This window comes from Solea senegalensis, linkage group LG14 (assembly GCF_019176455.1).
Source record: "Solea senegalensis isolate Sse05_10M linkage group LG14, IFAPA_SoseM_1, whole genome shotgun sequence".
In the NCBI taxonomy this organism is placed as follows: domain Eukaryota; kingdom Metazoa; phylum Chordata; class Actinopteri; order Pleuronectiformes; family Soleidae; genus Solea; species Solea senegalensis.
Genome location: NC_058034.1, coordinates 14,204,413 through 14,219,550, shown reverse-complemented (window position 1 = coordinate 14,219,550; position 15,138 = coordinate 14,204,413). Strand labels below are relative to the sequence as shown.

The following is a 15,138-nucleotide window of genomic DNA, read 5'->3' as shown; positions in this document are numbered from 1 at the left end:
ATGTTGTTCTCTTTTTCCTTGGTCTGCATCCTCTGATCCTTCCCATCCTCCTTCAGAGTCATGACTGTCTGCATACCGGTCCTCCTGAAGCTGGGGAGATGATCTTGGTCAGCACAAATGAGGGTCAGATCCTCAATGCGTCCTTCATCAAAGAGCACTCTCACAAGTACTACCAGGTGAGGAAACAAACAGCGTGTGAACACATGTGATCAGAACTGGCCGTCCCCCGTGTGCGTGTGCGTGCGTGTGTGCGTGCGTGTGTGCATGTGTGCGTGTGTGCGTGTGTGTGTGTGAATGACAGGCAGAGACAGGCAAAGAGCGTCGAATGAATCACACGTCATGTGTTGATCAGTGTTAATGTTATGCAGTAGCCACAAGTAATTAACTTGGCACAGATAAGTGCAAACAATGATGTGAAACTACAGCAGGACAGAGGACATCAGCTGAGGAAGAGGGGATCTTGGACGTGTACTGTAATGAATGGATTGTGTTCATACAGCTCGGGAATGAAGCTTGATTTTACCTCTAACCACCTCCAAATATAATCAGATTTGAGGACGTATTCATGACGTATACTTGGTGCTTAGGATGAATGTTAATGCCAGGTCTGAATGGATTAATAGGTAGATTTGAAGTCTTTAATGGTCCAATGTGTAAAGATTAGAGACATGGGGTGGAGTGGCTCAGTGGTTAAGACCGGTACCCTGTGTGCGACTGACTGTACTCAATTCCATTGTAAGTCGCTCTGGATAAAAGCGTCTGCTAAATGACATGTAATGTAATGTAACATCTAATGGCAAGACTGCACATTGTTCTCTAGCATGTCAAGGAACTATGGTGGACTTTGCATACCAGAAAAGATATTGTTGCTTCAGGCTGATGTAGAAGCTTGGTAGTGCGAAATGGCAACTTCCGTAAAGCAAGAGCCTTGCTGAAAATACACATAAAAGACTAATTTTAAGGCTGTGAAAACCAAATTATTTTACTCATGTGAAGTATGTTCAATTTCTTCCATAAAACCCTCATTTTTATTACACACTGGACATTTAAGCAATGTCATTCTTGACTGCAATATGTGTAGAGGTATAAACAATGCTTTTTGCAAATACAGTATGGTGCAGAAAAAAACAATTACTCTGAGTAATGGCATCATTTACATACTTCATCTGATGCTCTTCCTCTGCAGTGTGACTGTAAGTGATTGTACTTTGGGAGCAGGGCGCTCAGTCTCATGATTTCCACCCTATGCTTCGGGTCCTGGATCTTGTACTTATCAATTTGTGAAAAGCTTGTCTGCTTCTGTAGATAATTGCCTGAGCATTTTGATACAGTATGGCATTAAAACATAAGGTTGAGAGAGCACTGGTGCATGATGGGGAATCCAAGGGGCAAATATGAGGAGTGAAAATTTCAGGATTGTAGAAGATGATTCTGAAACTGGTGTCAGGAGGCTTTAATGAAAGTGGCTGCAGGAGTGCAATAACAGACTTATTTGTTTTTGACGCACATCTACAACAATTTACTTCTGATTACATTTCCTAATGATGTGTCTGTAATAAAGAAATTGAGTTAAAATATGGGTGGTGTCCTTATGTACTGTTGTGTCTGTTTCCTCTTCAGAATGCGAAACAGTGCTGTATGTGTTTGCTCATTTCATGCCCTCGTGTAGGCTGAGACGAGGACCACTGTTACGTTGAGTTGAAATAAAAAACAAGTCTCCAGCTGGTGGCTGTGTCAGGACCGCAACCCTGACCATCACCTTGTTTTCCTCAGTATTAAAAAAAACTAACTACTACTTTTGTATTTAAAACAGTCCGTGAGCAGCTTTGGGGTTCAGTGCTGTGGTCAAGGACATTCAAACAGAAGACGTGGTTGTTGATAAACTTTGTTTGCTTTTGGCTGAGATTAAGCCTGTGACTTTCTGGTATTTGTATTTTTTTTTTACTCACTAAGCCATCCACATATTCTTTTTCCACACAAACCCCTTATGTGTCCACTTTTGCCCAAAGTAATTATCAAGTCGAGTGTGCTCTCTAATCACAGGAGACGAAGCGGTTGGAAATGTTAATTAATTCAGAATGTTGTTGTATCTGCGCAGGTTGAGTTTCACGATCAGACTCAGCTGCTGCTCAAACAATCGGAGATCCACTTTTTGGACCAGGAACTGCCTAAGAGGGTCCGTGCCCGACTTGTAAGTATTCATTTTTTTACTGAATTTTGTGCTTCTGTAGATAATAAAGGGTCACTCTAACATAGCTTGTATTGTTCAGTGTAAGTAGACTCAAGTATTTGCTGATATAAAAAAAGCCCTTTTTATTCAATCAAACAACTGACTGCTCAGAGGATGAAGGGCTGTGAGGAGCCAGTGTTAGTAGGTTGTCAGATTGAATAGATGTCTGTTTTATCAGATAAAACATTATTAGTGGTGTCCTTTGTTAACTTTAATTCAGCTTTAACATCTGAGTAGTTTCAGATGCGCGGCCTTGCCAGAGACATTTTAATATTTGTACAGACAAAGCCTGGCTTGAAAATCCAAGTTAAATTCAAAAAAGCTTCATAACAGATTAAAAGAAACCATATAATTGGTCAAATTAAATACAGTGGATAGGTTGGACAGGACAGACCATTTGCTCTAATATTTAACAAACCCCGGCAGTCCAAAATGAATATGTATTAACATATGTATTATTAAAGCAGAGCAGAAAAAATGGAATAAGAAAAAAGCAGAACTTTTATAGCTGTATTGATTCAGAATGAGTGAACCGTGAAGGTGAGTCTACTTTATCGCAAACTATTAACTTGTTCTGATGGACGGGGAACTGTGCATGGAATACACACATATACATATATATATATATATATATATATATATATACATATATATATATATATATATATATATATATATATATATATATGTGTATATATGTGTGTGTGTGTATATATATATATATATGTATAACATATAATTATTTTTAAATTACGTATGTAGAAATGAATTAGACATTGTCAATATTTCAGCATCCAGTTATTAAAAGAGAGTTATCTTAATTGACTTTCTTATTTATTTTAATCACCGTTGATCTTTAAAGTCTTTGAACAGGTCTGGATGATTATCCTTCAAATATTTCGCCAAAGTTTGACACATTCTCACCGATGGCAAGTTTTTAAGCACCACCTGCAGGCCGACGCTTCATTGTTTTTGGGTTCCCCCCCTTTGCATTTGCCTTGAAGCCAAAATATTTCCAAATTGCACTTCGGGTGCCCTCTTTTTCTATGAGTGGTGGCTGCTCCAGTGTTTTTAAAGTTTTAGTACTGGTACAATGTCCCTTACATTCACCAATAATAATAACACAGTTATTAATAATAAAACTTGGGGTGCTTTTGTGATCGCCGATCATGGCTTTCTGGTGTGGGTAAACGCTTGTCTGTCCACATATTACACTTTTGGTATTGCTCGAAAATGGATAGAAACGTGGTGGGAACAAAACACTCATCTGAAGCCAACACAGTTGTCTCATCTCCACTTCTCCAGCAGTTTGAACTGCTGAGCTTGTAGCTTCATTACGGAGAGCAGACGAAACATTGTTTAAAGTGTTGTTTAAAGAACAGCAACAATGGCATTTGTTTACAGGCGGAAAGTGAAGCTTCTTCTGACACATTAAAATGGTTTATTCCGACATTTGCATGTATACAAACATCACTTGTTTTTATGTTCAGGGAAACAGGGAAATTATTGAATGATTCAAATTGGAATTAATAAAATTTGCACATTTTCACTTGGCACAGAGACAAGAATATAAGATGAGGCTCATTGCATTCATATAGTTCACCGGAAGTAATTTAGTGTACATGCCTCGGTCATTTTTCCATTCCACTATATCATGGATACATTTCATCAGCCTAATTTCAGACACTTAAATAACATGGCTGACCATTCACCTTGAGTACTACTGTACGTGGTAAAGAGGGATTGATTTAACTTCCTGTTTGGTTTTCAGGCAATACCTGCGTCCCAGGAGGTTTCCTCTCCCGACGAAGCCCAAGCAGCAAAGCGCCGCCGTCTGCCCTCTGATTCAGCCCCTCCCGCCCTGACTCGCATGGAAACAACCAATCCGTCCACTTGCACCATAACTTCAGCCTCAGCACACACAGCAAAACACGACAGATTTACTACACCGCTGACCTCACAGCCACTGTCCGGGCACAGCATGATACCACAGGATGGAGCCGCCCAAGCCAATGGTATTCCGGTGGATTCTGGAACCCCAATGGACACAAGCCTCACCCTCACTCAAGCTGTAATGGGGTCATCCCTGGTGTCGGACCCCGCACTGACTCCACAGATGACCCCCTTCCAGTCCGCATTGAACTCTGACCCCCTCCTGTCGGCCCTGTCCCCTCCCCCGCCACCTCAGCAAATGTACACACCGAGCAGTGGCTACGTTTCCTACATGGAGACTCTCCTCAATTCACATTTCCCTCAGGATGACGGGCCTGGACCCCTGTATTAAAATAATAATTTATAAAACATTTAAAAAAAAAACAACTCCACTATGTCGTTACTTGGTCAACAGAGGCTGAGCCACTAGGAAGTAAGCTAATGGAGGTGGATTCTACTGAGTGCTGTATTAATGGACAAAAACATTTCCTGGAGCGGCGGTGAGAGCTCAGGGCAGGAGCAGGAAGCAACTTGGACACATGAGCACTCTTTTAATGCATGTTACTTTTCTATTTTTGAGTTGATGTATTTGCAGTGGTGCTTTGGCCTGTCTGCTCTGAAGCAGCAGCTAAAGAGGCTTTTGTATTTTCAACATTATTATTATTGTTGTTATTATTATTATTATTATTATTATTATTATTATTATTAATAATAATAATGTTTTTTGTAAAGTTATTCTTCTCTTTTTATTTTTTATTTTTTTGGTCTGCTGCTGTGCTTTTCTCCTCTGTCTTAATATGAATATAATGTCTCTGGGTGGTATCAACTCCATACCTCGCTGCAATAATTCAGTAACAGCACACTCACTTACACTTTTCTTTCTTAGACAAGAAGCTAATTACTATGATGGCCTCTCAGCAGTGAGGTCTGAGGTCTCGGTGGACTTCTCTCTCCTTTTTTTGTTTTCTTTTTAAGAATAACCAGCAACAAAAGATCTATTTTTCAACACCGCCACCATTTGCTTCAAAACGGGTGGAACAAGAGTGTCACATTAACCATCTACAGGATATTTTAACAAAGGTTTTTTTTTTGTTTTTGCTGGATTGCAAGAGGTACGTGGGGAAATGGATGTATAAAAGAAAACAAAAAAGTATTGTAGGGGGAACTCAGTATTTAAATGTCTTAGTCAAATATTGAAAGCATTATTTGTAATAGGGAAATAATTTTGAATGCAAACACTAGTTGATCCGTCTGAAGGATGCATACACTTTTTTGTGAAGATGTGTCACTGTAGTTAAGTGATGAGACCTTGATATTAATGTCATACGAATAGAGCCACCTTTTTCACGCTCCCACAGCTGTCTCAGGGTTCCTACACAGTTAAGGCCAGGATAAATTGTCTCCGATTTTGTCCTCAGTCGTACTCGGCACATGCATATTTGTTGCTTATATTGTCATATTTGCTCCTGGTTAAACGTTAATCTGCTCTACTGAGTGAGATCTTTGTTTACTGTCACGTAATCTCTATGAAATGAAAATATGGAAAATGTCTGATATTTGGGAGAGAACAAAAATGTATGTAGGAACCCTAAAATCTGGAATAGGGCATATTTGTACGTGGCCTGAATTGTACGTGTTAATGATTACTGTATATGGTTAATGTCATCTGTCTTTTCTATCACTGTATCCTTTTTTTCTGAGATGAACTCACAAACGTGGCCGATCAAAAAGAAAGATTAATACCTTTATTTTTGACAGATTTTTTCAGGCATATTGCTCAGTTTTTACGGACAACAAATGTTTTTCCAAATTGTGCTACAGAGGTGCTACAGAGATATCAAAACTACTGACGGACTATGTTTCCTGCCCCAACACTGTCACCTTGTACATACCGCAGGCCCTGTGTATTGTGACTCAGATTTGTAAATGTATTTTCTTTTGCCCCAACCGTCACAACAAGTGAAATGTTGGAACACATTTTGTGTTCCTGTATCTAAATGACATCCATCAAGAAATCTTATTTCATAGGGATTAAAGTGGGTTGCTAGTTGCCAGCTCCTCTGTGTTATGGTTTGTTCAGTGGACCAGATAGTTGGGGGAGGGGGGGTGGATAGAAACAGAATTGTGGGTAACTACTGATATATGATTATTAAGCATGTACATGTACATTTCTAGACTCAGGATATATTATTAGACATGAATCTCTTGTTTTAGTTAATCAAGTGGTAATGACAAAGTCAAAGTGCTCTAATTAGTAATCCTGTAATTTCAATAATGCCATAAAACCGTATTTTTTATTTTTTTATTTACATTATTGCTCTGCCATTCTGCATGGAGTTTGCATGTTCTCCCTGAGTGTGTGTGTGGGTTTTCGCCGGGTTCTCATGAGGCCCAGTGGCTTCCCGGAGCCGCCCAAAAGTAAACCCAAAATACATTGTATTCGATCCAGAAAAACAGTTAGAAAATCTGGGATTTAGAGCAACTCTCAAGTACCTACAGGTTGTGTGACTGAGGTTTGCTCTGAGTCCATGTGTGTAGATTATCTAGAGTGTGACACGCTTCAGCTCCTCTTAATAATGTTAATATCTGTTAATAATGGCACAAAACAACTCACCCCGGTCCTTTTGAAGGCTGAAATCAAACATTACCATTTGAAACCTCAGTAATCTCTGTAAAGCCAACCCTCTGCTTTGACAACGTCATCGCGATGCCTGTGGGAGATCCATCATTTTGCATCTGAAAGTAACACCAGTTCTTTTCCTTTCAGGTCTCGGTGTCATTTTTATTCTCTCTTATCAATTCACTTACTTAAATAATGGTGAAATTTAATTAAGGCCACCGGGGTTACTCTGGGTCTGTGGCATGTAATCGCCTGTTAAAGGCACGATCCTTCGCTGCCTCCCCCCCACAGAAGAGATCGTAAAGTGTATATTCAATAATTGGCAGAGCAAACAGCAGCCATGTTGTTTATTCCCCTCTGCAGTGTCTCCTTGGCAGGAATTCTGGCTTAGCATATTAAGCACACAGCAGGGAGGTTTGTCTTTGCACTTGCTTGCTGGGTTCATCATGGAAGTTATTTTTAGTGTGTAATTAGCTGGAACCACCGTCCAGACCAACCCAGTCCCCTTTAAATGAATCCAAGATTTTAATTATTTTTTTTGCAAGTGGCTGCACTGTGAGAGAGTGCTTGACTCACTTTCAAAAGGAATCTAGATGAGATGCACATTAGTCAAGTTTAGTCAAGTTTCCCCCCCTCACGTCGCCACATCATGCTCAGTGTTTAATCTGAATGGAACAAAGCACAAGTGATTATGTTGTTGTGCAATTATTTGTCAGTACAGTGAGAGAAGTGCATTTAAATGTTTTGTCTTCGTGTTCATGCTCATTTTTACGGGTCCAGCAGCGTCTTCACTCACAGTGTTGCTCTCCAAATTCAAGCTGATCTATGTGCTGCTTTGTTTTCATGTCATTCAAAAGCATGACTGGTGGGCACGTAACAAAGAAAAGAATGAAGATATTCTCAACTCAGGGGAAACTGAGGTTGGGAAGCACACATTTGAGTCAAATGATGCAATTCCCAAGGCTGTCCTTTCGTTTGTCCACAGTAATAGAAAGCTGAATAGATAGAATAGAACAAATAAGGGTTATCCACACCCGCGCGGTCTGATCGACACGCCTCGCCCCGCACTATGACAACATATCATGGAAATTGCTTCAGTAGCTTTTGAGTACTCATGTTTACAGTCAGACAAAACAGCACTGAGTACACAACCACCATGGTGGAGATGATGAGTGAGAGGAATCATTTATTTCCAGATTAGTATGTGGGATAGACGAAGGGCTTTTAAGAAGACCTGATTCTGCCAAATGTCCTGCCATCAAACATCGTTACAGATTTTGCAGAGAAGATGATGTCAGGTGGTCAACATTTGCCAGAGAGAGATAAAAATACACCACCACCACCACCACCACCACCGACCATCACAATGGGATCAGTAAGAGTTAGAGTCGTTGTCTCTATCCTTCACGTCCTGGTGCTCTGACGGGATTCACTTTTTGACTCTTCAGTGCCAAGACCGTCTAAATGTGGAATCCCAAAGAGAGGAGGACAGAAGTGGAGCAGGAGAAGGTCACTGAAGGAACAAGAAATCTGTCTCTTATGGACAAACTGTTAATGTGGGCATTAGCTCTCTCTCTCTCTCACACGCACACACACACACTGTGCATATGCCCAGGCTGCATTGCCCTCGCTGGATCAGGGTGGCCATTAACATTCTGAAGTGCCTGCTGTGTCTTTGCAGAGCAACTGGGGATGTGCCAGCTTGGCAATTACTTTAACAACTCCAGAGTTTGATTTCTTTATTCAGTTGAACTTAGCCAGGGGTAAAACGAAGGAGAAACACAAGGAAAAGGACTTCAAAGGACAAAAGTTTATGCTGACCCGACTGTGCTTCAGTAGAGGAAAAGAACAGGGAACTTTTTACTCTATTCACTAACAAGTATCAAAAGACACTCTGCATGTTGTTGGTGTTATGGATACACTACGTACATTTCTAAGATCAGAGGTCGTGACAGCCAGTCTCCACCAAAGTGTCCTTCAGTTTGACATTAAAAATCAGACAGTTGAATGTCTCACACAGAAATGGAAATGGGTGAATGCAGTGGGATCTAATTGCAAATGAAAGTGGCAATTATGTTGACAAGCTGGTTGATATGACAGGCTCCATTATAGCCCTAAGCCTTTATTACATGTCTGCCTAGTAAATCACATCACCGAGGCAGTATTATCATAATGACTCAGTGGAGCTCAATTTGTCAACAATGTCCCCTGTTCGAAGGGGACTGGATTGAGTGGTTGAAATGCAGCTGATCTTTATGAACTCCCATAAACATGGAGGGCTTTCGAGTGACGTGACCGTGGATGCACTGTCTCTTCTCAGATCCATTAAGACATCCTGTCGTGGCTGAGCTGAATAGGCACTGCCCGGAAACCCTATATCCATCAGCGTCCAAGAGCGTCATTGGTTGCTGTTTCAACAGGAAGTCTGAACACCAGCGTTATGAGAGCAAATGTAGGGAGTGAGGAAGTTGTTTGACTTGCAGCCATGTTACTAACAAGTCTCCATTTGTTTCCTCTTCCTCAGGACAGAATTAACTGAAATGGAGAGAGGATTGTCAGAGAGCTGTTAAGTGCCGGGCCTTATTAACAAAGTGAATCTTCATCCAGTCACACACGACAAATAAATGGCCACCCCCTTGAAGCTCTTAATCGGCCCATTAGTCTTTGAGCGACCACAGCCTCCTCTTTTTCCCCCCTCTCTGGCTTTTTCCCTTCAGACCAGTCCAGATCCATCCATCACCTCACATTTGCATGCCGACCACACACGCTGACGGAGCGGAGTGCACAGCTGGAGATGCTACATCATATTTACTCCCTTACTTGTGCAATAAACACTGCTCTCCACATCTCGAGCCTGCCTCCTTCCCTCTCTCCATCATTTAAATACTCACATTACTCCTTTTCACAAGTAACCGGGAAACTCATCTGTTCAAGACGCCTCATTACGTCTGCTTCCCTCGCATCATCTCCAGATGCAAAAAAAAAAAAATATCTATAGCATTTCATTTTGCTCTGTTAATTTTGCACATGTTCATACTGTGGGATATATGTTATGTGACTTGAATCTCATTTAATTCAAACTCCTTCTGTGACCCGCTGTACGCAAAGTGACTAAATGACTATAACAGATGAATATGCTAAGTAATGACAGGGTTTGCTGCTCTAAGTCAGCCTAATTAATCACCAGACGGCGTTCTGTGCCGCTTCCAGAGCTGCGCAAACACAGTCAGACTCTCAGAGAGCTGGCATGCTTATCTGTATGTGACCTGCACTTATTTTTTCTCCACTTTCATTCCATTTCTCAGCTGCCATCCGCTTCACCCTCTGCTAATTCAGCCGCTTAAATCTCATTTCAGACACAATTAGCCTTTAGCCCATCCAACCTGTGATTTTTTTTCTCTTCCCTTTTATCCTTTGTGAACATTTCCACTCCCCGATAAAGATCGTTATTGAGGATACTTAAACGGAGCTCTGATCACTTACAGGAGAAAACACAAAAAGGGCCTTTTAGCAGGCCCATTAAGAGACTGTAGAAACCTTTGCTTGTTGCCACACCAGGGTTATCAATAATGGAAGCATTTATTTCATTCCTCTACTACACACTTTTGCATTTGAAGAGACTTTCACTGACGCAAAGCCCAGACCTGCTGCTGTTACTTATTCTGAGGAAACTCTCAGCTGCAGAGCTGACAGAATGATGACACTCATACGTTTTACTCTGCGGAATTGGTTGATTCTTCCAATGCACATTTGGATTTTTTTGTGTGTGTGTGACTAAGTGCAGGATGTGTCTCTATGTGTTTGCGTGTAAATGGTTAGTATTTATCGAGTGCTTTTCTGGTCTTATAGATACTTTATGCTGCACTTTTTGCCATTCACCCAGTCACAGACGTTCACTCACACTTTCATACAGTGCAGCTACTGTATGATCACCCATTCACACGCTGCCGGCACAGGCGTCAGGAGCAACGTGCGGTTAAGTGTCTTGCTCAAGGACACATCGGCATGTATAGACTAGAGCCGGGAATCAAACCCAGAACCTTTGAGTTGAAAGACGACTTGCTCTGTCTCTGAGCTACCGTGTGTTTGTTACCTCTTTATGACCTACACTGGCAGAAACCAGTCATCCTCACCGAGACTTGGTCCAAATGAAGCAGAACCTCATTTCTGAAGAACTGGTTAAGTAAAGGCTCTGGTTAACCATGTGATTTAGTTAAGGTTAGTGTAAGGCATTAACTGGTTATGGTTAAGGTTAGGGTAATGCTTTGGTCAGGCTGTCCAAATGTGTGTGTAAATCTGTGCAGACAGTCATTCAGCTACCTGATAACATTTGTTATCCACAAAGCGTTTATACGTTATGCTGACATTTCTATGGCTCTTAACCTGAAAAGCAAACTGTCTGCACTTCAGTTGTTTAGCAAAGTGGGTTTTTTTGTACTATGCTTTTAACAGTGTGATGTTTTTAACTGTAAGCTCATCAAAGTAAACGCCGTCTCTGCAGAAGCCAGTGCCCTCGAGCAAGAGCGTCCACTCATCTCTTTCATCCGAAACATGAAAAGTAAATGCTAAATATCCTTATATACACATGTATTTGAACATTTCCCTTTTTTTTTCTTCTAAATTCTACACCATAAAGGAAACATACTTCTAAAAGACTGTCAGAATAAAATGTACCAAGTGTGCTTCAATGTATGTCTTTATAGCTTTGTATTCTTGGATTGAGCAACTCCACACACAGTATGTATTACAGTATTTTTCAATCAATTATATATAAACACATTTTTATATGTAAAATTTTCTAAATTACTCTTACCACAAAGACATTAAATCCTTCTACGAAGCAATCAGAAATAACCACTCGGGTTGTAAAGAAAAAATCTCTTCTCTCAACTTCAAGTAAATACTGAGATTGTCATGTGTTAGCACTCAGCAGATTGAACTCTGCCGCGCGGTGTGTCACCTCCTCCACCTGAGAAATGACTGTTATTTCCTGGTGCTATTGGCAGTGTGAGGTGTGGAGCATCTCAGCGGGTGAAGGGTGGAGACAAAGCTGAGCGTAATAATGCACCAAGAGCTCGGCTATCTCAAGGTCAAGCATCGGGGAGCCAACACAGTAGGACACAGAAGGAGGAAAAAGCAGGTGTGGAGGATAATGACGGAAAAGAAGACAAGGAAATAAGGACTTAAAGTTTGGTTGCATGAGATAATGACATATAGTTTTAGCATTGACCTCACTCACCGCTCAGGCCGCTGTTGGTGGGGACGCAAGAACAAGCAAGAAATATAATGTGCACCTGCATGAACTTAAAGGAATGCGTCACTGATTTGCAGTTAGCTTTGTATTACTAGATAAGGCTAGTATTTTTAGTGTGCTTTTAGTGTGCTTCCCACTCTCAGTTTCCCCTGAGTCGAGAAATATCTTCATTCTCTTTTGGTTACGTGCCCACCAGTGACACTTGGTCCGAGGCTTGAAACTGCAACGCCAATTCCACACATTTTAGACCCACTCGTAGGGGGACGGACCTCATTCCCAGAATGTAAACAGTGTCCGCCATCTTTGCTAACAGTTAGGGGAAACTGAGGTTGGGAAGCACATTTTTTCAAAAATACTGCTCCTGTTCTAGTAATACAACGCTAAATGCAAATCGGTGAAGTATTCCTTTAACAACATTTTTGCAGCTTTATCGCAAACTGAAACTGAAGTCTTTAATCCACAGACAACAATGAATTATGCACTCTTTTCCACAGAAGCTGCTGGTCTATTGTTAAGTTTGTGTGACTATAAGACAAATCCGAACCAAGGTTGAGAGCACAAAATCACTGGTTTTCTTTAGGGCTGTTTTTGAGTGAGCAGTGTACAAATTCAGTTTGAAATCCTATAGAGGTGGCAAACTTATTCTTCAGATATTGGTTGAATTTTTTCTTTCTGTGTCCCTACCCGCAGCCATGTTGTCCATGTTCTCAGTAGCTGCAGGACACCCAGCAATGTCAGTGCCCGCCCGATGAAATACAGCATGGTAATCCTCTGTCTGACCACTATAACCCTGGGTCATGACTGGAAAGAAGGGGGAAAAAAAACAAACGTATTATTTAACAATATTCAGTAATTCAGAGCTCAAGACTCATCATGCATAATTTGTGTGTAATTATAAAATGCAAACCCTCAAATCCTCAATCAGCACCAAGGACACGACCTTGGAGCATCAGCAGCAGCAGCAGCAGCAGCAGCGGCAGCAGTCCTGCTCGCCTCGTCTTCGTTTGAAGAGGAGAGTGGGGAGATGTTTCTGCTGTGCTGTTGCTTTAAGGTAAATTCATATTTTATTTAACATTGTTCTTGTTTCACGCAAAAAAAAATCAACAGCTGCTGAAATTTGTAATAAACACTAATGATTAAATAACACCAACTCAGATGTGATGGTGAATTCTGTAATGTTTGCTGTTCCTCAGAAAATATGTAGTATATTTCTATATACAGTATATATATGTATATTTACATTTACATACGTGTATACATGTACACGTCTGTGTGTGTAGGTTTGCATGGTTCTCTGTGCTGTTTGCCAGTGTTTAGAAATGGATGCAAGCACACAAGTATTTTCATATGCAGGTGTTTGTGTGAGTATCGTCTGTATGTGCTTGCATCCTTGTGTGTTTGTGTTTGACAGTGTGTGTGTGTGTGTGTGTGAGAGAAGAGAGATTTCCTTCCCATAATTAAAAAAAGCTAAGATGGAAGAGGAGAGGGAACGCTTTAAATGACATTAATTATCCTCCTCTGCTCGTTTGCCACACCTGCGCTGCCGTAGGAGGGATTTCATTTGAATAAAACTAAATTAAATCTGCATCACAGAGAAAATGGCGAGTGTATGTGTGTGTGATGGGGTGTGTGCGTGTCATTTCAGAGGGTCAACATTAACAGCCAGGGAATTATTACAAGGAAACATGTTTGTTCCCATTGAGAGGAGAGGGACAAGTGTTCATTTGATTAATTGTCAACAGAGTCAGCTGGTGAGATTATCTCTCCATCCCCCCCATGCCGTTACCCAGTGGCTGCCAGCCAACAGGGGGCACTAGTACACCAATGTCATGAGGAAACATGCAGTTGTCAAAAACATATACACTCCCCAGCCACTTTATTAGGTACACCGTGAGAGGGCACCTAATAAAGTGGAAGTGCTCTCTTTTTGTTTTTCCTGACCATTCTCTGTGAAATACTCAGACCTTAAGATCTTAAGCGGGTCATGTTGACCATGTGATTGGCTGATTAGATATTTGCTGTAACAGGCAGTTGAACTGGTGTCTAGTGACTGAAATAGTGTCCTGGGCATGACGTTAAACTGCAGGCTGCAAAGAGGTGAAATTACCTCAGCCTTTGGCTGAGGAAGATGTCCCTACTGATAGACCTGGTCCTCCTGCATGTCTGTATGGCACGTCCAATGTTTTAGCATTGGATAGGAGAGAGAAACTCTGATTCCAAACTGCTTGCTGCCTGGTAGGTCATTCCTTTTTAGGAACAGGCTTGGAAAAGCACACTTCGAACAACAGAGCTGCACCTTCCCGGGTGACCTCACACCTGTCGAGCAATGACCCTCTGAAGGCTAGAAGGTGGTGAGAGGACTGCACGACCACTCAACACCTTAAAAGTCTGTGTGCTGGTATAAGACATGCAGTTATCCTGCCCAAAGGCACCTGACATCCACACCAGCCCATACCCCCCTCCTGTCCTGTGGTGATGGAGAAGTGGCGATGGGAGCAGACAGAGGATGCTGCTGCAAGCTTCTAGTCATGACTAGGGTGATGGCTGTCCACCGTACATTGGAGCAGATACGGTGCCTGTGCCCTCTTACAGTGACAGAGCAGCCCTATCTAAGGATGGCACCATCCATTTTAGCAGTCAAAAAGACAAACAGAAAATGTGGACCTAACATGCTGGAGACAAACAACCATCCACTCTCACGCTCACACCTACGGTCAATTTAGAGTGTCCAATTTGCCTAATCCCCAAATCTGCATGTTTATGAACTGGAGAGTTCCTTATATTTGTCTAATCACCCACAGGTTATTCCACACACTTACATATGGGTATGAAAAGAGTTTTAATACAGGGCTTCATTTCGTCCTATTAAACATCCATTAGCCATTGATTAGTTACAATTGCTAAGATTGAAGACTCCGACTTACTTAAGATGTTCTAACGTTACATTAACTTCACATCGAAGTGCAAGCACACACACGCACACACATTAATAATGTAATGTGTGGTCACGTCCGTCATTTTTTGAAAGTGCAGGCAACATCTCACGGCGCAGAACCAAAACAAAGCATTCGATCCATGCACACAAAATCAATGTAGGATCTT

At 41.4% G+C, this 15,138-nt stretch overlaps 1 protein-coding gene across 2 annotated transcripts in view; it reads left to right on the top strand.

Moving 5' to 3' along the window:
• The window catches only part of kdm4b (lysine (K)-specific demethylase 4B), a 40,546-nt gene extending 36,015 nt beyond the window's left edge, over nucleotides 1–4,531 (top strand). For both annotated transcript variants that reach the window (XM_044043937.1, XM_044043935.1), the window contains exons 20-22: nucleotides 57–176; nucleotides 2,099–2,191; nucleotides 4,002–4,531. In XM_044043937.1, coding sequence (XP_043899872.1) covers nucleotides 57–176; nucleotides 2,099–2,191; nucleotides 4,002–4,514 — 726 coding nt within the window. In that variant the 3' untranslated portion in view covers nucleotides 4,515–4,531. The remainder of the gene's footprint in view (nucleotides 1–56; nucleotides 177–2,098; nucleotides 2,192–4,001) is intronic.
• Nucleotides 4,532–15,138: the final 10,607 nt, after the last annotated feature.